The 21508-nt window shown below is 44.6% G+C and overlaps 1 protein-coding gene across 1 annotated transcript; it reads left to right on the top strand.

Annotated features, from left to right (window-relative positions):
• The first annotated feature begins 15391 nt into the window (after positions 1-15391).
• On the top strand, positions 15392-18372 carry Il9 (interleukin 9). Its single transcript, NM_008373.2, has 5 exons — positions 15392-15531; positions 15620-15655; positions 15739-15771; positions 16958-17089; positions 18167-18372. The coding sequence occupies exons 1-5, from the start codon at positions 15418-15420 to the stop codon at positions 18284-18286; spliced, it is 435 nt and encodes a 144-aa protein (NP_032399.1). The 5' UTR covers positions 15392-15417; the 3' UTR covers positions 18287-18372.
• Positions 18373-21508: the final 3136 nt, after the last annotated feature.

Genomic DNA, 21508 nt, shown 5'->3' with positions numbered 1-21508 from the left:
GGGCAGGCTTTGAGGTTTCAAAAGCCTCTCACATTCCTAGTGCCCTTCTACCTCATGCTTATCAAGATGTGAGCTCAGAGCTTCTGCTCCAGCACTATGACGTGTGCCTACTTGCTGCTATGCTACCCATTATGACGGTCATGACCCTCTGAAACAGTTATCCCCCAGTAAACTCTTTCTTCTGCAAGTTGCCTTGGTTATGGTGCTTTATCATAGCAATAGAAAAGCAACTAAGACAACTGTGACAGGCTTGACTATGCTTTTTTTGAATGTGGAAACCTTTGGGATTTTGGGTTAGGAATGCAGTTGGATGTGATGAGATGGTCTTCATGGGCCATTCTAGTAGGATCTTGGAAGACAGCAGTTCTGAGAGCAATGTAGATCAGAGAGATACAGAGATGGACTAGAAGAGGTTTCAGAGGGAAAGAATATTAGCAACTGGGCTAGAGACCATACTTATGATATTTTGGCAAAGACTATTGTGGCTGCTTTCTGCTCTTGTCCTAAAAATTTGACTGACACTAAATTGAAAAGTATTGGGTTAATTTCCTAAGCAGGGGAAAACTCAAGACAGTCTAACATTGACTCTGATTCATTATTAGTGATCACTCTTATGCAAGTATATAGTGAAAATTAAGAAGCTTTAACAAAATTAAAAAAGAAAGAAAGAGAGAGAGAGGGAGGGAGGGAGGGAGGGAGGGAGGGAGGAAGGAAGGAAGAAAGGAAGGAAGGAAGGAAGGAAGGAAGGAAGGAGTGAGCTGGATGCTGTTAGTGCACACCTTTAATCCCAGCACTTGGGAGGCAGAAGCAGGTGAATCTCTGAGTTCAAGGACAGCCTGGTCTACAGAGCGAGCTCCAGGAAAGTCAAATCTACACAGCCTTGAGCTGTCTTTAAAAAACAAAACAACAATCACAAAAACTCTTAAATCAATGTGAAGTACAAAATATGTTTTACAGAGTTTTATTAAAGGGAAAATTTGATATAGTATATAATTTGTCAATTTTTATTTCAACAAATCCCAGGTCATGTGTTGAGGTTTGGTCTATTGCTATGTATCATAAAGCTAAGTGTGGACCCCCAAAGTCTGATTGTCTCAGAGATGGAGAGTCCACACGCAGACCCCAGTGACACTATGTGACCTTGATCCCAAGTTTTTTCTGATTGATGAACAAAGATGCCCACAGCCAATAGCTGGGAAGAATTGAGAAAGGCAGGGCTTGGGGTTCCCAGGTTTGGAGTCAGAGGAGATCAGGATGGAAGAGTGAAGGTGAGGAAGAAGGAAGACACCATGGGTTAGAAGACAAGAAAGCATGGCCTTAAGGGCTGGCCAATTGGAGTTAAGAGCAGCCCAGACGATACATAGGAAGCAATAACTCGGGATTATCCATAGGAAATAGATTTTAATAACATAGAGGGTAGGTTTCTGCCCAGCTATAGTGCTGACTAGGACTTATTATAAATATAAAGGTTGTGTGTGTGTATCTATTATCTAGGAAATAAATGCTCAAAGGCAGGGTAGAAGGCCCCTGATTGAGATTACATACTCTTCTACAACAGTCATGTTCTAGGAAAATAAACATTTAGAAAATTAAGAGGTAGGAGGGCTGGCTGGTAGAAGATAACATGCTAACACTTTTCTGTTGTGGTGGGTTGCATTTGGCTCTAACTCCACTCTTCTCCCATACCCATGCTTTCTGCTGTGTCATCCTCCAGAGTTCTGAGCAGTCTTCTTGAGCCATCAACCAGCTGTATGACTCTCTTTGGCTCCGCACACTTGGCAGATGTGATTGCTGTGAAGCTGAGCTTTAAGCTTGATTGATATACGTCCCCCGTGACCATGAGAATGCCCAGCCAGTCTCAGGCATGCGAGCAGCAAGCACGTCATTCAGTCCACACAAGCTCAGTGGATCCTTCTAGGAAACCCCAGCTGAGCCCCATAGATGCACGTAAACTTAATATCATTAGAATCTGGTGAAGTACTGTGGTTGGTTGTTACACCACAAAAGCTAACTTGCCGTATTTAAACATCAGCAGTAACAAGTTGGAAGACACACACGCGCACGCACGCGCGAGCGCGCGTGCGCACACACACACACACACACACACATACATACACACACACACACACACATACACCACACACACACTATATGTATTAAAGTAGAAAACACTTCATCTTTTGCTTATACTTTAATACCTAAGTAGATATTCTACAAGGCCCATGAATACGTAATAAGGCACACCACACTAAAGCATTCAAAGTAAAATATGCTTTGCCACAAGACCTACACCCTGATCCTGCAGCATTCTTCAGCCAGCTGACAACCACTCCCATCAGCTTCCTTGGCAAAGGCCTTGGAGTCCTTTTGGCCTCTCTCTCTCTCTCTCTCTCTCTCTCTCTCTCTCTCTCTCTCTCCCTCCCTCCCCCCTCTGTCTGTCTGTCTCTCTCTCTCCCTCCCTCCCTCTCTCCCTTCCCCCGTCTCTCCTCTCTCTCTCTCCTCTCTCATCACTTACCCAACACCACCTTAAAAGATTCTGAGTTTGATGCTAGTTGTCATGTGCTACCCACAATGGATCAGGCTTCCATCGTGTCTCACACGAGTAATTGCAGCAACATCCTAAAAAGGATGCCTGTAAAAGGATCTTCTCATCTTCTATCCTTGTATCTCTTGACCCAGCTCTTCTCTGTGCAACAGCCAGGAGGAGCCTTCCTAAGTATAGACCAGTTCATGCCCTGCCATTCCCCAGGCCCAGCGCCCACCAGGGGCTCCCACCTTCCTCAAGGTAGTCTGGAATCCACCTTCCCTGCCTATAGGGCTGAGGTTTGCCCTTTTGCCTCTCACCATAAGCATCCCCAAGCCTTTTGCATCTACCTATAGAAACACTAGCTACCTTGCTATCTGCCCTCTTGCATGGTAGGCACACTGGAGCCATGAGGGCTTTGTGTTACCCTCCCTTTTCCTCCTCCACCAGAAACACTCTTTCACAAGCTCTGTACATGACTCAATCACTTGTTTTCTTTGAGCCTCTGCCCAAATCGCCATCATCGGAGAGCCTTTCACTGGGTACACAATAGGCCTGAGCTCTACTCTTCTCCCATATCCCCTGCCTCTTTATTGGCTTTTGTCTTCCTGGGCACGTCTCACCACTTGACATAGTACCAGTGTATTTATTTCCATTTGTTTCTCATTGTCTTTCTGTGCTTTCTACAATATAGGCTGTGTGGATGAGGAATTTGGTTTTTGTTCCCTTCTGAATCCTAAGAGGCCAGAATAATGTTCAGGATACAAGTCCTCAATAAATACTGTTGAGTAGATGGGTGAACCTAGGAAGAAACTGCAAAAATGCATGTAACTTATATGAATTAAAAATAATAATAAACTTATAAACTTAATTGAAAAAGATAGAAAAACACATCAAATATATAGTGATAACTAAGCTTTAGGACGAGAGGTCCAATACCTAAAAGAGATGATTCCTTTTCAAATTCATTTTAATTGGACACATTCCATAAAGTATTTAGTGGAGAGATCATCAAATAGATTTTAAAGGACAATTTAGAACTGTTAATGTTTGCAACTATCTAAACTGCTCTGTAAGAATAAACAGTAAGTGCTGGAGATATGGTCTCTCACCATGTGCAAGGACCTGTGCTGGGGCCTTAGCATTGAAAAAAAAACCAGAAGGTAGCCATATGTTCTCTACCATCCATTAAGACATTTAGAAAACCACAGAAATAAGGTAATGGCAACACCAGTGGGAACAAACATTTCGCTGAAGCAGACTATGTAGTCCAGAAATCCAGGATCATCCACAGTGATTTTCTTTTTCTTTTTCTTTTTCTTTTTTTTTGGGGGGAGGGGGTGAGGCTTTAAAGTGGTTTTTTTTGTTTTCTTTTTGTTTTTTATCATATTCTTTAAAATTTATAAAATATTGTAACAATAAAATTGAGTATTATTGTTTGATATAAAACAACAATCAATTGAACAGTCTTATGTAGATGTTTGTCTATAGCAATACTGAAAATATGTATGTTTTTCTCAATATAAATTTTAAATAACTCCAAATATATTAACTGTATGATATTTTAAAATGATATATCACTATTAGTTTTTTTAAATGAACATAAATAAAGTATTTTTGTTTGTTTGTTTGTTTTTGTTTTGTTTTTAGTAGAGCTTAAAATCTTGGCTCTTACTGTGATACAAACACAAAATAAGAACAGTTTTTGGACATTGGAGTTCATTGTAATAGGGCTGTACTTGAATGTCCCTCATATCACCAAACGATTTTACCTCCATAGTATATTGCGTCCCACTCGACCGGCAAGAAAGACGCAACAAACCGGAATCTTCCGTGGCAAAAGCTTTATTGCTTGCTTCTTCAGGAAGACCCCGAACCGGGAAAATGGCGCCGCTTTTATAACCCGCAGCATGACATTTCAGCACCTGATATGGCGTGACAGCTCCTGATTCGTTGCTTGCCCATCACCCCACTATTACACCCCGAGAATGGGAGTGACTAGGAGTGAGTTCACTCTTGCACCTGCGTACAAGGCTTGTTTACTAGTTAGGCACAGCGGAGGCCAGCGCCATCTTATAATGGCGATTGCTCGCGGCACGGCTCTCCACAATAGTAGATAAGCTAAGAGTTGACAGTTCAAAGAATGAACTGTAGGCACAAATTTTGGATATACATTTTCTCCTATGGATGACTTGAGTTATTGTCATCATTCTCAGCCTGCAGGGAACAGGTTACATTCGTTTAAGAAATGGTATGTGTATTAAGATGGTCTACCCATGAAGTCATTCATCAACTGTTTCAATGAACAATGCTTCTGCTTGGAGGGTGGCACAGATGTTAGGTGAGGGCAAGATTCTGATTCACTGGCTGTGATGATTTTAAAAAGCATTCATCTCAGAATAAGAGTAAATTATAAAGTCCTCTTCTTCAAAATTGATACAATAATTATAAATATCAATCAAAGCCTTCAGTCTCACTCTTTGCTGTTCTCTTACAAGTTACCTCCCAAATTAATTGTCTACATTTCTTTTGGCTGTATAAATAATTTTTAAATATGTAAGCTGTTCTGAAAACCATAGTATAGTGTAAAAACATCAAACAAACAATCCTGCTAGTAGAGAGACTGAGATAAGAAAAGCATGATTTCAAGACCATCATGTGGTACACAGCAAGACCCTGTCATGCACAAACAAGCAGAAAGTGTATATGGATTGTACAATATTGGACCTATTTCTCCCATTACCAAATTAGAAAGACCATGGGATGACAACCAACAAATTTCTAATTTTTTTTTTTTTTTAGACAGTGTTTCTCTGTGTAGCCTTGACTGTCCTGGAACTCACTCTCTAGACCAGGCTGGCCTCAAACTTAGAAATCCGCCTGCCTCTGCCTCCCAAGTGCTGGGATTAAAGGTGCGCACCACCATGCCTGGCCTAATTTCTCATAGTTTTGAATTTCAATGGATTGGGATATGTTGGTAATATTAATTTTCATATTAAGAGATATTAAGGAAAAGTGATTGTTACTTTGTGTTAATTTTCTTGTAAGAGGTGGAATTATGTTTGTGTGAGTTTGTTGGAAGATTACTTTCTTGCTTCTTCTAGAGTGTAGTTTCACTCCTTGTGTTGCTGTTTTCCATCTATTATCCTTTGTAGGGCTGGATTTGTGGAAAGATATTGGGTAAACTTGGTTTTGTCATGGAATATGTTGTTTTCTCTGTCTATGGTGATTGAGAGTTTTGCTGGGTATAGTAGCCTGGGGTGGCATTTATGTTCTCTTAGGGTCTGTCTGGCATCTACCCAGGATCTTCTAGCTTTCATAGTCTCTGGTGAGAAGTCTAGTGTAATTCTGATAGGTCTGCCTTTATATGTTACTTGACATTTTACCCTTACTGCTTTTAAAATTCTTTATTTAGTGCATTTGATGTTTTGATTATTATGTGACAGGAGGAATTTCTTTTCTGGTCGAGTCTATTTGGAGTTCTGTAGGCTTCTTGGATGTTCACAGGCATCTCTTTCTTTAGGTTAGGGAAGTTTTCTTTTATAATTTTGTTGAAGATATTTACTGGCCCTTTAAGTTGGGAATCTTCACCCTCTTCTATACCTATTATCCTTAGGTTTGGTCTTCTCATTGTATCCTGGATGTTTTTGGGTTAGGAGCTTTTTGCTTTTTGCGTTTTCTATGGTACCTTTTGCACCTGAGATTCTCTCTTATATCTCTTGTATTCTATTGATGATGCTTGCATCTATGACTCCTGATCTCTTTCCTAGGTTTTCTAACACCAGGGTTGCCTCCCTTTGTGATTTCTTTATTGTTTCTATTTCCATTTTTAGATCCTGGATGGGTTTATTCCTTTCCTTTGCCTGTTTGATTGTGTTTTCCTGTAACTCTTTAAGGGATTTTTGTGTTTCCTCTTTAAGGGCTTCTACCTGTTTACCTGTGTTCTCCTGTATTTCTTTAAGGGAGTTATGTATGCCCTTCTTAATGTCCTCTATCATCATCATGAGAAGTGATTTTATATCTGAATCTTGTTTTTCCGGTGTGTTGGGGTATCCAGGACTTGCTATAGTGGGGGAATTGGGTTCTGATGAAACCAAGTAACCTTGGTTTCTGTTGCTTATGTTCTTACATTTGCCTCCTGCCATCTGGTGATCTTTAGTGCTACCTACCCTGGCTATGTCTGACTGGAGCCTGTCCTTCCTGTGATCCTGGTTGTGTCAGAACTCCTCCAAGTCAAGCTGTCTCTGTGATCCTGTGATTCTGGGATCCTGAGATCCTGGGTATGTCGGAGCTCCTGGGAGTCAAGCTGACTTTGGGACCTTGAGATCCTGGTGTGACCAAGCTCCTGGGAGTCAAGCTGCCTTTGGGACCTTAAGATCCAAGCTCTTGGGATCCTGGGGTCCTCTGATCCTGGGCATGTTAGAGCGTCTGGGGTTGGAGCTGCTTCTGGGTGCTGGCTGTGGAGTTGCACCCAAGGTCTGCTCAGGACACCAGCCCAGACAGACCAGAAGGAACCCATTCCACTGGTCTGGTAGAGTTCCTGTGTGCCTGGGTCCCGCTGGTCCCAGTTACTCCTGGTGTTGGGGACAGATGTTGTGTCCTCCTCACCTCTGATCCTCTGATCCTGGGCATGTTGGAGCACCTGGGAATGGAGCTGCCTCTGGCTGATGTGGGGCTGGCTGCAGAGTTTGTGCCCAAGGTCTGCTCAGCATCCATACTGATTTTTCAACTTAATAAGCTTTAGTTTCACCTAGACAAACCTCTAGACATGCCTGTGAGGGAGTTTCTAGATTGCATTAACTAAAATGTGAATGCCCACACTAAATGTAGGTGGCTTCAATCCCTAGGCTCAGATCCTGGATTGGATAAAAAGAGCTGGCTGGGCATTAGCAGATACTGCTCTCTACTTTCTAACTGTGGATACAATGTAACCAGACACCTGCTCCCGCCCCCATGCCTTCCTACCACAATGGACTGTAACCCCAAACTGTGAGGTGAAATCAATCCTTCTTCCCTCAAGTTGCTACAAGGTTGCGATGACAGTTTGGAACAGTAACACAATTAATCTCTCTCATATCTACCTCCTTGTATTAGTTATTTGCCTTACGGTGACCAAATACCTGAAAAAAAGGAACTTAAAGAAGAAAGGTTTTATTTTGCTTATAGCAGTGGGGAATACAGTCCATTCTGATGGCGGCATGGCTGCAGGTGCAAGAAGCTGGCTAGTCACACTAAGGCCACAGCCAGGAAGCTGCAAGTGATGGCTCCTTGTGCTCAGCTTCCTTTCTTGTTTTAAAAAGCATTTTAAACTTATTTTATGCATATGAGTGCATGGGTGTCTATGTACCACACTCATGATTGGTGGCTACCATAGGCCAAAAGAAGGCCTCAGATCCCCTGGGACTGAAGTTACAGATAGTTGTGAGCCACCATGTGGGTGCTGGGAACTAAACCCTGATCCTCTGGAAGAGCAGCCAATGCCCTTAAGATCTGTACCATTTCTCCAACCCCATTTTCTTCTCTCAGTTCAGTTCAGGATCCCCAATTCATGGAATGAGGGGGTCCTCTTATTTCAGTTAACCTGGATAATTTCTCAAAGATATAACCAGAGGCTTATGTCTTCAGTGATTCTAGGTTCTGTTAAGTTAACAGTGAAAACTAGTCACTATACCTCTTGTATACCACCCACCATCGACCATACCCCATCCACCACACCCCATCCACCATACCTCATATACCATCTACTATCTACCATACTCCACCCACCACACCTTTTATACACCATCCATCATCAGTACTCACCATACCCCTTATACACCATATACAGTACACCATACACTTTGAGTTATACTGCCTTTCTGATTACATTAGGTAATCTTGGGATATAGGATGTGGTGGGGTAGGTAATACAAATAGAGATTGCCTCCTGACATCATCCACAAGCATGGAAGCTTTGGGATTTGCTACGTTTTATTCAAGTGGTGACTTCTGTGTGACTAAGACATACCTTTCCATACCTTGGCATCTATTGCCACATAAATATATCGGTTTTTCCATATAAAGCATTTAGAAGAAAAAAGGTTAGCGAGCCCAGTGTGAGGAAACACAGAAGTAAGCTTAATACGAACATCTAACTGAGTCTAAGATCTCTAACATGGCCACAAGAATCATCAGCTTTTCTGAGCCATGTGGATATCAATAAATCAACCTGAGCCAAGGGGTCCCTGTAGTGTCTGAGAGACATGGGCAAGTTTCAAGCAGTGACAGACTATGCTGGCAGTAGAGTGTGAGAACTCCATCTACAAAGACAGGCTGGGTAGTTGTTAGGCAGGCGTGGGGACTGAGAAAGCAGGAAAGAGTCCTGGATCTCAGGCTAGGGAGTGCTTCGTGGCCAGTCAGTGGGGAACAGCATCCCAGCATCAGGCAAAGAAGAATGGGCTTAGGAGAGATTCTGGGGAGCAGGCCATGGTGTCCAGCTCAAAAGCATCCTCCTTTGGAGAAAAGTGTATCCAGGGGGGTTTACCCCCAGATAGCTGATGAGAAATACTGGTCTAAGTAACTACTTGACAAAGAAATTAGTGCTGAAGGATTCTTGGAACTAGTTATCTCTCCACTGTTTATAGAGTAAAATGCGGAATGGGTTTTCACTTGGAAATTTAGCTATTTAAGAAAAAAATTTTGGGGGTCATTTTGTGTTGTGACTTCCTAGAACAAATAGCCATTTTGTTGTAGAAATAATCTATGACACACTAGGCTTTTAATCACAAACTAAGTGTGTGGAGCTTTATCTTTGGAACAAAATAAATGGTTGATTATTGTCCCCTGTCATTTATTGCAAAAGATAGTATCTGCACTCGTTCTTGGCCTGCGTTCAGCTCCCCAGCTTCCCCTGTAGGTAATGTCAGTGAGTCATTTTGAAGTTGGGCGTATTTCCTGTGGGTCATTTGCATACTTGCAGTCTGATGCTGAGAAAAATCCTAGAAGCCTAGCTTCGAAAGTCACACAGGGCTTGGACAGCGCTTGTTGCCTCAATGGTGTGCTCAGTTGCAGTGCTCTCCTCCTAGTCCTTACCCTGCTTGTTTTGCATAAGTGAGTGTGTGGGTCTGTGGGGACAGGATGGGAGTCCCTGTCCCACAACCCTTCCTCCTGCAGCCTTCATGATGAGAGCAAGCCCTGCACCAAGGGCTCAGCTCCCCAAGTCATCTCCTCACTCCTCAAATGCTTCCATGTTCAGCTTCTTAAGACCTTAGTTAATCATCTGCTGGGAATGATGTGTTGGTTATGTCTAAATTTTATACATGTTTTATAATAATTTATATTATCAGTTGTTTTTATGTTAGCAATTCTGAATGGGATAGCAAGTAAAAGAAATATATATTATGTACACATGAGAGTTTTCACAAGAGCAAATTTATCAGTCATTTAATCAGTAGTTGCTGAGCACTTAATGACTTTAGATTCCATTTTTACCGGTTTCTCTTAGAATGCCTTTGATATTTGGATGGAAATTGTGTTAAACCTATAAATTACTTTGGGTAGTATAGACATTTTAAATATATCCATTCCCTCGGTGCACGGGCATATGCGGGTTTCCCTGGTGTGTCCACAGACCATCTTCAGTTTCTGTTTTCAGTGGTTTGTAATTTTCACTACAGGACTTGTTGTTACTTCTTCGGTTGAATTATTTCTAGACTTTGGGGGTTTGTTTGTTGCTGGCCCTGAATGGTTCGCACCATCTTGCTGTCTCAGCATCCTAAGTAGCTGGGACTATGGGCTTGCCCTCCCAAACCTGCTCATCCCAAGGCAGCTATCTTGTCTTCTCTAACTTTAATTTTGCTGCTGTTGTGAATAGATAGAATGCCTCTCATATCTTCTGAGGAAGCTCATTATTAGTGTATAAGATATGACTGGCTTTTATGATGGATTGTTATATCCTTCAGTTTCACTGCATCCCTCTACCTGTGTCTTTTGGTGGGGTTTGTAGAGTTTTGATTTTTTTAAAATATATATATATATATATATATATATATATATATATATATATATATATATATATATATATCATGCCATTTCATAGCAGGTGGTTTGATTCCCTCTCTTCCTATTTTTTTTCCATTTTTTATTAGGTATTTAGCTCATTTACATTTCCAATGCTATACCAAAAGTCCCCCATATCCACCCACCCCCACTACCCTGCCCACCCACTCCCCCTTTTTGGCCCTGGTGTTCCCCTGTCTGTACTGGGGCATATAAAGTTTGCAAGTCCAATGGGCCTCTCTTTCCAGTGATGGCCGGCTAGGCCATCTTTTGATATATATGCAGCTAGAGTCAAGAGCTCCGGGGTATTGGTTAGTTCATAATATTGTTCCACCTATAGGGTTGCAGATCCCTTTAGCTCCTTGGCTACTTTCTCTAGCTCCTCCATTGGGAGCCCCATGATCCATCCATTAGCTGACTGTGAGCATCCACTTCTGTGTTTGCTAGGCCCTCTCTTCCTATTTAATATGCCTCTGATTTATTTTACTTGATAATCTCATCCATTATTTTAAAAAGTAGTAAATGTTGACTGGTGAGAGGCAGGGTAGAACTTGGGCACTGCTGGTGGGAAGGTAGATCAGTCCAGACAGCTTAGTGTCCACGTTTCAGAAAGATGAAGGTCAGCCTAGCTGGAGAATCCGCAATCCTACACCTGGTTCTATTGAAAGGAAAGGACTAGAGCATGTAACAAGCAGAGCATGGCACTAATGCAACGTCTCAGATGTAAGATCAGCATCCAAGTCTATGACAGACAGAAGAAGAGAAAAAGAATATGTCTGTGTGCCCGTGCAAAGGAATTTATTCTGCCATAACACTAAATTCTGCCACCTGTGGCAGGATGCACACAACTGGAAGACAATATGGTGAGACAGGATACACAGAAAAGCAAGGCGCTCCCACACATGGAAACCAAAACCCTAGGTCTCACAGCAGACAAGAGTGGAATGATAATCCTGGAAGACAGGAAAGGTTGAGGAGAAGATGGATTAAAAGATGGATAATGGGTACCAAGACACAGTTGGATGCAAGGAGGAGGGAGTTCCAGTGCACTATAGCCTATCAGGAGGAAATAGTAGTTCACCAAAGCACAAGAACTCAAGAGATTCCAAATATAGGGATAGAGAGAGGACTCAGAGGTTGAGAGCACTGGCTTCTCTTGCAGAGGATCTGGGTTTGATTCCCAGGACCCACACGGCATCTTACAACCATCTGTAACTCCAGTTCTAGGGCATCTGATGCCTTCTTTGGCCTCCATGGGCACTGCATACATGTGGTAAAATTAAAACAGTCATGTATATAAAATTTTTTTTAAAAAAAAACCTGTTTATAAAGAAGCTTTAAATGTATAGAAGTGATAGGAGCTAGAAAGTGAGTTGTCTTGGCTGGTGATAAGGACACATTGTATCCATGCACTGAAATATCAACACCTGGTTGTCTCACAAATACATCCAATCATTCTGTATCGATTTTAAGGAGCTCTGGACACATAGGTTTGCAATTATTCCTGTGGTCAGAAAAAACCTGGCAAATGAGAGCAAGCTCTATAGGAGAGAGCTGAGGAGGGGCAGTCCAGGCAGAGCTTATCAAGGTGAAGGATGACAGAGGCGGTAAGAGATATCAACATGTCCTGAGGGAGGTCAGCAACCAGATCAGACCAAACTTCCAAACTGTGGTTAACTGCTGGAATATGTATTCAGAATTGAACAGTGTTATCTTTCTGGGAGGAAGCCCTGAATGGATGATGTCTCTACCCTGATTCCTTGGAACTGAACAAGTTAGGTGATCAGCCTAAGAAGTACCCATAGGTATGGACGCCATCTTTGCACCATCTCTTCTGGGTGGTGGCCAAATGGTGACACAAGGACAATGGGTTAGGGCAGATCTTTCTAGGTGATGTAAGTAGGCAGGATTAAAATAAGATCCTGTTGCGGCAAAATTGTGAGGAAAAAGTAGGTCTTTAGCTAGTTGTATTGCCATACCAAACTCGCCAGAGTTCTGTCAGAGAGAGGTGTAGATCCAAACTGAAGTAGAAACTTAAGGGTTCTTTGGGAAGTCAGTTGTGTTGGGTGGCATTTTGCTGGGGCAAGCACATGAAGAAGTGTTTTCCTGAAGCAGACACAAGTGAAAGGATATTTTGCTAAAGCAAACATGTGAAGGAACGTTTTGTTGAAGACGACACAGGTAAAAAGATGTTCTGTTAAAGCAAGCACGTGAAAGGACGCAGGATGAAGGATTCTTTGTTAAGGACATGCACGTATTGGTCCACCTTACATTGCACAGTTGAGCTTCATTTGTTGGGGCTCCATAGAGAGAAACACCAAAAACTCTCCTGGTGGTGTGCTGCCGCCTCTTGCCACTTCCACAGATGCATCTGAGGCAATACACATGGAGGACACGTAATGTTTGGGAGGAGTATACAAAGGACTTAACGGACAGTGACAGAGGCTGGGCTTGCTTACATAGCTAAGTACTTCTTAGTCGCATATCTTTGCTGATCTTTACTTCACTGAGAGAGGCACAGCCGAGATATTTTCCTGGCATTCCTGTTGGCCCTGCTCCTTCCTGCTGCCCTGTGCTGAGGATGAGGCCCGGCTGTCTCTGCTATGTCAGATCACTGCTGCTGCCATCCTGACTCTATCGAACTGGACTGCTGGTGTATCCCTGAAGTATTTGCAAGTGGATCGAGCTGCCGCTGATGACCTGTGACCTGACCTGCTCAATTCCTGAAGACACAGATGGGATTTTTTCTCTCATTTCTAAACAAGTCCACTTCCCCCATGTCCTTTCTTTTCCACTACCTCTGGCGGATGGTGGTCTAGAAGGGAGGTTAAAGCATTTAAGAACATCACTAAAAGAAGGCTTTGAAAAAAATTAAAGTTACACTGGACTTAGAAACAAAAGTGCTTTCCATAGATTAGGAGGCCATCAGCAAAAGGCAAGTAAGTATATAGGACTAAGCTGTGAGATTTGGGAAATTTGGGAAGAAGCCATCCATCTCTAGCTTGTTTACCTCTAAGAAGACTCTCTTTTTCCCACTGTACAGCCAAATTCTGAGAGTGCCCCTTTCTCCTGAGAAAAGAAATTGAACAAAAGCACCACTGCCACCCTCCCTCACACTGCGCAAAGCTTAGGGGCTTATTCCTGCTGACAACTAGAGTCAGTGTGCTCAGCCAAAGACCCTCTTTCTTGCCTGCTGATCTGATGGTGCAGGAGGCAAACTTTGTTACCCGAATAACCAAAAAAAAAAAAAAAAAAAAAAAAAAGTTTCAAACTAATGTTTGAAGTCAGTCAACAAACATTTAGTCAGAGTTTGAGTGTCCAGGTGTTTCAGGGTGGAAACTGGACTGGAGGACCAGACCATAAAGACCCTAGAATATGGGTGGGAGTGGGTAAGGCAGAGCAGAGCAGGGCAGGGCAGGGCAGCTGAGGGACACTCGAGAGTTGTCCGATGGCACAACTGGGAGAAGCAGCAGTGCACAAACTGGACAGCCCAGGCTCAATTCCCAGACCCCACGTGAAAAGGCAGGATGCTGTGTTACTTGCCTGCTACCCCAGAGCTCCGCCAACAACAGAAGACATAAGAGAATTGTCCAGAAACTTGCAGGCCAGTTACTCTGGAGTATACAACATAGCCAAAACACCAGAGACCTTGCCTCAGAGACAAGACAGAGGGAGAGAATGGACTCCCCCAAAGTGTCTCTTGACCTCCACACACACATACCACTTGCCTGTCAGAATGTAGCTTGTTAGAACAGTATGCTTGCCTGGCTGAGTTCAATTTCTGCAGCCCCCAAAAACCTGCACTTGGGACTTGCAATTCAGAACCTACAGATTCCCAATTGTACGACTTTGGGGCAATTGTTTCTCTGTACCTCAGTTTCCCTATGTATAAAATCCTGAGGATAATTATAGTGTTTGCATCAGTACATCACAGAAGTGTGCTGTCTGGTCTTAGTGATGAACTAGAGGACCTGGTAGCTAAGATGTATCCAGTGGCTCAAGGGGTAGAAATGAAAATGGCAACTTAGTATCCACTGGCAACTTAGTATCCACCTCACTTGGTGTTTATTTACATAAAGTGCCTGGGGTGGGCTGATAGATGCTGTGAATGCTCTAGGTGATAGGGGGTACCCTGTTTTAGTACTGAGCTGTTTTGTGTTTTTAACCTAATGTTGCCTAGTACACATGTATACATGGTCTGTGAAGATTCCAAGGATCCTCAAGGCCAATGCTAGCAAGCACAGTTCCAGCATCCACGTACTTACAGAAAACAACTCATATACTCGCATAGAGCGACTTCTCAGAGGTGTATGTACGAGGTAGAACTTTTGTTCCTAGGCCTGACATACTGTGAGTATCTAGCAATCAAGTAAACTGAGGCTCCAATAGCCAGAGGAAAACCCCAATGAGTGAAAGGCAAGTCTTGCTTTCCCCTGATATCCCCAGTGTGACCCCTTCATTACCACCCCTGTAACTCACTGTCTATCAGCATTTCTCACTAATGTGGAGGGGAAAACACAGACCTGGGCTTTCATGGAAAGTGTTTTGATTCTCACAACCAGAATTCCTGCTTTTAAAGGGGGTTGGGGCTAGATCTTTAACTTTTCCTTTAGTATTTCAGAACCCGACTATTTGAAGAGCATCTTTTCTGAGGAATGGTATTTCCTGGCATAAGACAGCCTTTGTCAAGTGACTCAGACTGATTTTTTTTTCAATATCTCAATTGGCCTCAACTTACAGAGAAAAAAGTGGGCACTGGGTATCAGTTTGATGTCAGGGTTTTTCCCGGTTTGAAGAGCTTTAAATACAGCTAGACTGGAAGATGCTGGTAGACTGAGTTCCAGACTCCCGTCAACATGTTGGTGACATACATCCTTGCCTCTGTTTTGCTCTTCAGTTCTGTGCTGGGCCAGAGATGCAGCACCACATGGGGCATCAGAGACACCAATTACCTTATTGAAAATCTGAAGGTAGATTTAGGGGACTGGGGAGAGTCATCTGCTGGAGGATGGCAAAGGGGGCTCAACTCACTGGGGGTTATCTCTTTGCCTACTGTAGGATGATCCACCGTCAAAATGCAGCTGCAGCGGCAACGTGAGTGAATAATCTTTAGAACTTTCCAGACTTCTCTCAGTGTTCACAGCTAGAATGCTCATGCTGAGATTTCTCTCTTGCAGGTGACCAGCTGCTTGTGTCTCTCCGTCCCAACTGTAAGTATAGTCGGAAAAAGGTCAGGGGACACTGTTTACGCTTTGAAGAGAAATCACGCAACTCATTTGACATTCTAAATTCTAAATTACTGTTTAAGTGGGACTGTTAAAGTATAGACCCCACCTTTAAAACTTATATTTATATATGCATCATACACACAACTATATGTTTAAGCTAGCATCATGCCCTTGAGAAATCTGGATATTTTTCAGTGTCTAAAACGTATTGACTATCTTCTGAGATAAATGGGCATGTAAATGAAAAAAGAAAAGAATATTGCTTACTGGTTGATCTGTGGTAAGTCCAGATTTGTGAAACAAACAAAATAGTAACATCAGGCAGGGATCATCTAGATATCACAAACACACACACACACACACACACACACACACACACACACACACACACACCTCCTTTCTCTGGCATCTTCCTACTCTTTCCCCTTCCCAGTCTCTATCTCCCCCTCCTTCTGCTTCTCCTTGCTGGTCTTTAGTGGCTCCCAAATGGTTCCAACTGTCCTCTGGGAAGACAGTATCTAAGTTTGGTGCCGAATGGGACCCTAAGAGAGCAACTCCCATCCTGGCAGGAAGGGGAAGGCAGGAGGCTCTGGAACTATTCTAACTCCTGGTTATGATGAGGGAGCAGTCACCCAGGCCTGTAGCCACTGCAGGGCTCACTCTTCAAGTTGGACCAGGGAAAAGCTGAGCTTAGAACCCCATGGAAGTCAGAAGCCCCATTTGCTGGAGTTCTATGGCTAGGGGAGGGTCCAATCTACCCCCTCCCTTCTCGATGCAGGGTTGTAGCTTGCGGCTAACAGGAGTCCTATGCAAATGGCTTGTCCCATCAGCTGGCATGAGAAAATGCTTTTCCTTTCTCTGGACTTTCAAACACTCAGCCACTGGACCTGGACAGGGCCACCAGGTGCGAGACAGATGCAGTACCACTTTTGCTAGGGCATCAGGTCTACATTTCCTGAGGAGTCTCCTCAGGAATGTCACTGGGAAACTGACCTCACCTCAAATTACTTAAGATAGTTTCCTCGGGTGGCCAGGAAGAAGAGCATGAGTTTGGGCGACACTGGTTAAATTAAGTTGCTCTTTAAAATCCTCTTGGCGATTCTTCCTGAAAGCAGTCCTAGGCAGTTTTTATTATAAATCCTTTTTATAAGTCCTTGTTATTTACCAGGATGATTGTACCACACCGTGCTACAGGGAGGGACTGTTACAGCTGACCAATGCCACACAGAAATCAAGACTCTTGCCTGTTTTCCATCGGGTGAAAAGGATAGTTGAAGTCCTAAAGAACATCACGTGTCCGGTGAGTTTTTTGTCTGAGTGTGACAAAAGTAGGGCCTCTGGGTCAGAGCCTGTGGCAGGGGGCCTTGAGAGCAACAACTGTCTGCTCACATCCAAGCAAATGAGAGAGGATGATAAAGTTAGAGCAGGTAGGCCCAGGCTGGAAGGGGGTCAGGCAAAAAATGTAACCAGGAACAAGATCACTGCAGTGGAACAGATCTGCTCTGGGGTCTGTGGTTCCCCTGGTTAAATGGAGACCGTTGACACCCAAGTGGCCAATGTCTTCTCTCCACCTGTTGGATAGTGAAAGAATTCACCTAATTGTAAGCAAAAGCCAGACTCAAAAGAGTCAGACTGTAACTCATGCAGCACTAAATCATCCTAAAAATTCACTTTACTAATCGAGGATGTGGGAGCCTCTGAGTCAGGTTTGTGTGTGTGTGTTGGTTTGTTGAATGACTGAAAAGTTTTGTAAAAGAAAAGACACCAAGGTCTAGGTAAGTACTTCCACCTGCCCTACTGACTATCAGCATACACCCTGGTTCCTGAGGCAGTGGCCCGTCGCTGTCCGTTCTCCCTGTGTGTCCTTTCATAGGAGAACACCAGCAGTCCCAAGTGCTGTGGTTGGCCAGCCTAGTCACATATCTCTGCCCCTAGTGGCACCTGCCTTGGCTATGTTACGTGAGCCATTACCCTGAGCACCTGCCTTAGAGGCCAGCTTTAGCTCTGTTCGCCAGCTCCATAGGGAGGAATGTGATGCCCGGGGAAAGTTATTTTTCTGATGCTATTGTATTTTATAAGAGACAACGCTGTGACTTAAACCCTGGTCTATGTGAATCCAAAGTCTCACTCAGAACTACGTGTGTGTACGTGCACAGACTCCTGGAATCGTGACCCCAAATTAACACTTACATGGTCTTACCAAATGCTAGCTAGCCCAGGATCAACCTTCTTATTTCCCTCCCATCTCATTCCTCTCTCCCCTGCCCTTCAACTGGCCACCAGGTTTGAGGGAAGCTGGTCCTGGGCTGCTAGGAGTGTATTGCTGCAAAGTGGGCTGCGGATGCTCACCCTGTTCTGCCCACTTCTCTCCCTGCAGTCCTTTTCCTGCGAAAAGCCATGCAACCAGACCATGGCAGGCAACACACTGTCATTTCTGAAGAGTCTCCTGGGGACGTTCCAGAAGACAGAGATGCAAAGGCAGAAAAGCCGACCATGAAGACAGATGCTATTTATTCTATTTATTGAATTTACAAAACCTCCCCTCCTTAACTGTTACAGTGAAGAAATAAACTAAGCTATTCTAGACCAAGGCCCTTTTGTGTCCTTTTGCTTCACAGTTGCTTTTGGAACTATGGGGAGGGAGAAGTAAAAGGTATCTGGAATAAAGATCCACGGGGAGGGAGAGAGACAAGCTGTCTCCAGACCCTTTCCCCGTGCCTACTCCTTCCTGTTGCTCAGAGCAAATGAAGCTCCCGGTGTTGCATAGGTAGGATGGAGCAAAGACTTGGTAATAAACAGAGTTATAAGCCAGAGCACAGAACCAGAGGCTTGAGCCTTGACTGGTCTATAGGCCAGCAGTTAAAGGGGGGCACAGCCTGAAAGGTGACAGCAGACAAGAGCAGCAGAGGCTAAGAACAGCATGAGGGAGACACAGGGCACTACCAAGTTCTGAGGCCTCAAAGTAGAAAGGACCATTGTTTGGTGAGTCCAAAGGCTGCGAGAGTCCTTGGGAATCTGAGCATGGGAGCTGGAGAGATGGCTCAGTGGTTACAGCACTTGCTGTTCTTCCAGAGGACTCAAGTTCAGTTCCCAACACCTTTGGCAGGAGGCTCCCAACCATCTGTAACTCCAGCTCCAGGGGATCTGATGCCTCTGCCCACCAAGGGCACCTGCAGTCATGTGCACATGCCCACATGCAAACAAACACACCTACATATAATTTTTTTAAAGTATTTTTTTTTAACCTAAGAGTGCAAAGGCCTGGCACCACGTCTGGAGCTGGGTCCCAGAACAGGGTCTCTTCAGGTGAGAGCTTGAAGTAGGGAAGTGTGAGAGCAACGTGGCCTATTTACCTGGAACCTGCTCAGAGAGTGCCCACCATGGGCCAGCCAACAAAATCCGTGAATCATACTGAATGACTGGCAGAATGCGGATGCAACCATTCCCCTCAGCCTAACACCCTACATATCCCACCGCAGTACCCACTCCTGGTCTCTGTCCCACGATGCTCACGGCCTGCTAAGCATGCCTGCTTGCCTCTCCCAATCATACCCAGGCTCTCCAGGGACCAACTCCGTTCACTCTTGGACTAGCACTGAACTGCCCTGCAGGAGGCGCCATGTGAATGTGGCCTGAACAGATGACTGGTCTCCAGGGTGCAAGGGCACAACTGGAACTGGGTCAAGAATATGCATGCCTGGTGGATAGATTGGACCCAGAACATTCTGTGGGTGTCTCTGCAACACCTCCAGGCAGGTTTATACTACCTGCCTATCCCGGATAGAAGACTTCAGGCCATCTGTTTGGCCCCTTCAGCCCTGACTGATACACTGGCAGACACAAGGTCAAGGATAGGATCTTTGGCAGAGAAAATGGTCCTCTCCCCTTCTACCTGCTGATACAGAGGTGTGAGGGGGAACAGAACCTGGGTTCTGTCTTCATGCATGAAGGTTCCAGAACTATTATTCAATGCCTCTACACAGGGCATTGAATAAGGAGGGTGTCTGAGTCTGTGTTGTGCCTAACTCTGGTCTGTGGTTCCTGCCCCCCACCCCCACCCCCAAAAATGAGGCAAATCCTTCCAAACTTATCACTCAATGTGTGATAGACAGGAGATGCTGAGGGAGTGCCACTCATTTACAATAATCATCAGATCAAACACTTCACATTCTGCACTGTTTCTGTTTGTACCAGGAGGCAGAACTCGGGACTGGCAGGAAGTAGACACTGGCATTTCTTCTTTATAAGCATGAGAGTCGAAGCTTTCCAGGTTGGAGACGTTCCCAAGAGCCTTCAGCTGGTGGAAACTGAAAAGCAGAGAGCCACTTCCAGCTGGTTCTGCTTGCCAACCCCTCTCTCTGCCCACCCCGTTCTGTCGCTCTCCTATCTGTGTGAGATTTCTACACTACTTCCTCTGACAGCCTGAGGGTCAGATGGGTTCACCGCAGCCCCAGGGCAGACTCACTTATCCAGCAAGCAAAGGTCAGAAAGGGTTCAGATTTCACCCACTTTAGTCCTTTCAAAAGTTAATGCACAATTCATGTGCCAATCCTTACATAACACCCATAACAGGACCTGGGGCAAAATTCTGTAATTAAACGCATCAATATTCAAAGCCCAAGAACGTTCACACGGATAGGTTAAGGTTGACAGCCGAAAGAGTCACAACAACCTTGAGTTGGCTGAGCTGTTTGGGTTTCAGGGTGTCGCTAAGGGATTGAGGAGCTGAGTGTACAAGACAGCTTTACTCCAGCCTGGGGCTCACATATGCTCCCTCTGGCTCTGGGTCATCTCCAGGAGGAACAGAGGTTTCTGCAGCACCCTGACTGGCTGGCTTCATGGCAACCCGGGTGGTTTCCCCTGCATCTGGGTCTTCTGAGTCAGACTACTCATTGTGGTTTGTGCTGACTGTACTCATTCAGGATCGCAGGGAGGGGCAGGCGGATGCTGGTGGTTGGGATGGTCTCAGAAGACAACACCAGCTACTGCAAGGGGGAGAGGCCGAGCAATAGAAACCCAGGCTTGCTGCCACATCAAAACCACCTGCCAGCTTGGTGCTTTCCCTTGGCTTGTCTGTAAAGTTGAGTAAAAAAAAGATTCACTCCTGCAGACAAAGTCCGAGGATGGCACACCTGGAGTGAGGAGGACTCACCTGGAGTGAAGAGGACTCACCTGGAGTGAGGAGAGCTCATCTGGAGTAAGGAAGGAGCACACCTGGAGTGAGGAGGGCACACCTGGGGTGAGAAGGGCACACCTGGAGTGAGGAGGGCTCACCTGGTGTAAGGAGGGGGCACACCTGGGATGAGGAGGGCACACCTGGGGTTCCTGAGGCTGTATCCTTTGAGGCTGTATCCCAGCCTCAGAATCCAAAGTCACCTCCAAACGGAAAAGGGAGCCATCTTGAGTTGAACATTTCACTTGGAATTCCTAAAATTTCCCCACAAGTGGCAAAATCACACCCCAGACCCACTCCTGGGTATTGGATAGAATGGGGCTTAGTGGGGTGGGGGTGGGAGAAGTGAGGCCAGCTGGGGGGAGGAGGAGGACAGTTAAATTTAGGTAGAAAATAAAAACAAGTTGCATCCACGCACCCAAGGACGCGGTTCGATGACTCCACAACCATAGTAAGCATGCAGGTGCAGGAAAGATGGCGTGCTATGAGACCGTGAACACCGTTCTTAGGACTTGGGTTACCTAACCCAGAGGGGCCCCCTCCATG

The sequence above is a fragment of the Mus musculus genome, chromosome 13, assembly GCF_000001635.26.
Source record: "Mus musculus strain C57BL/6J chromosome 13, GRCm38.p6 C57BL/6J".
NCBI classification, from domain to species: domain Eukaryota; kingdom Metazoa; phylum Chordata; class Mammalia; order Rodentia; family Muridae; genus Mus; species Mus musculus.
The sequence above is the reverse complement of the archived record's forward strand: the minus strand, read 5'-3'. Positions and strand labels throughout refer to the sequence as shown.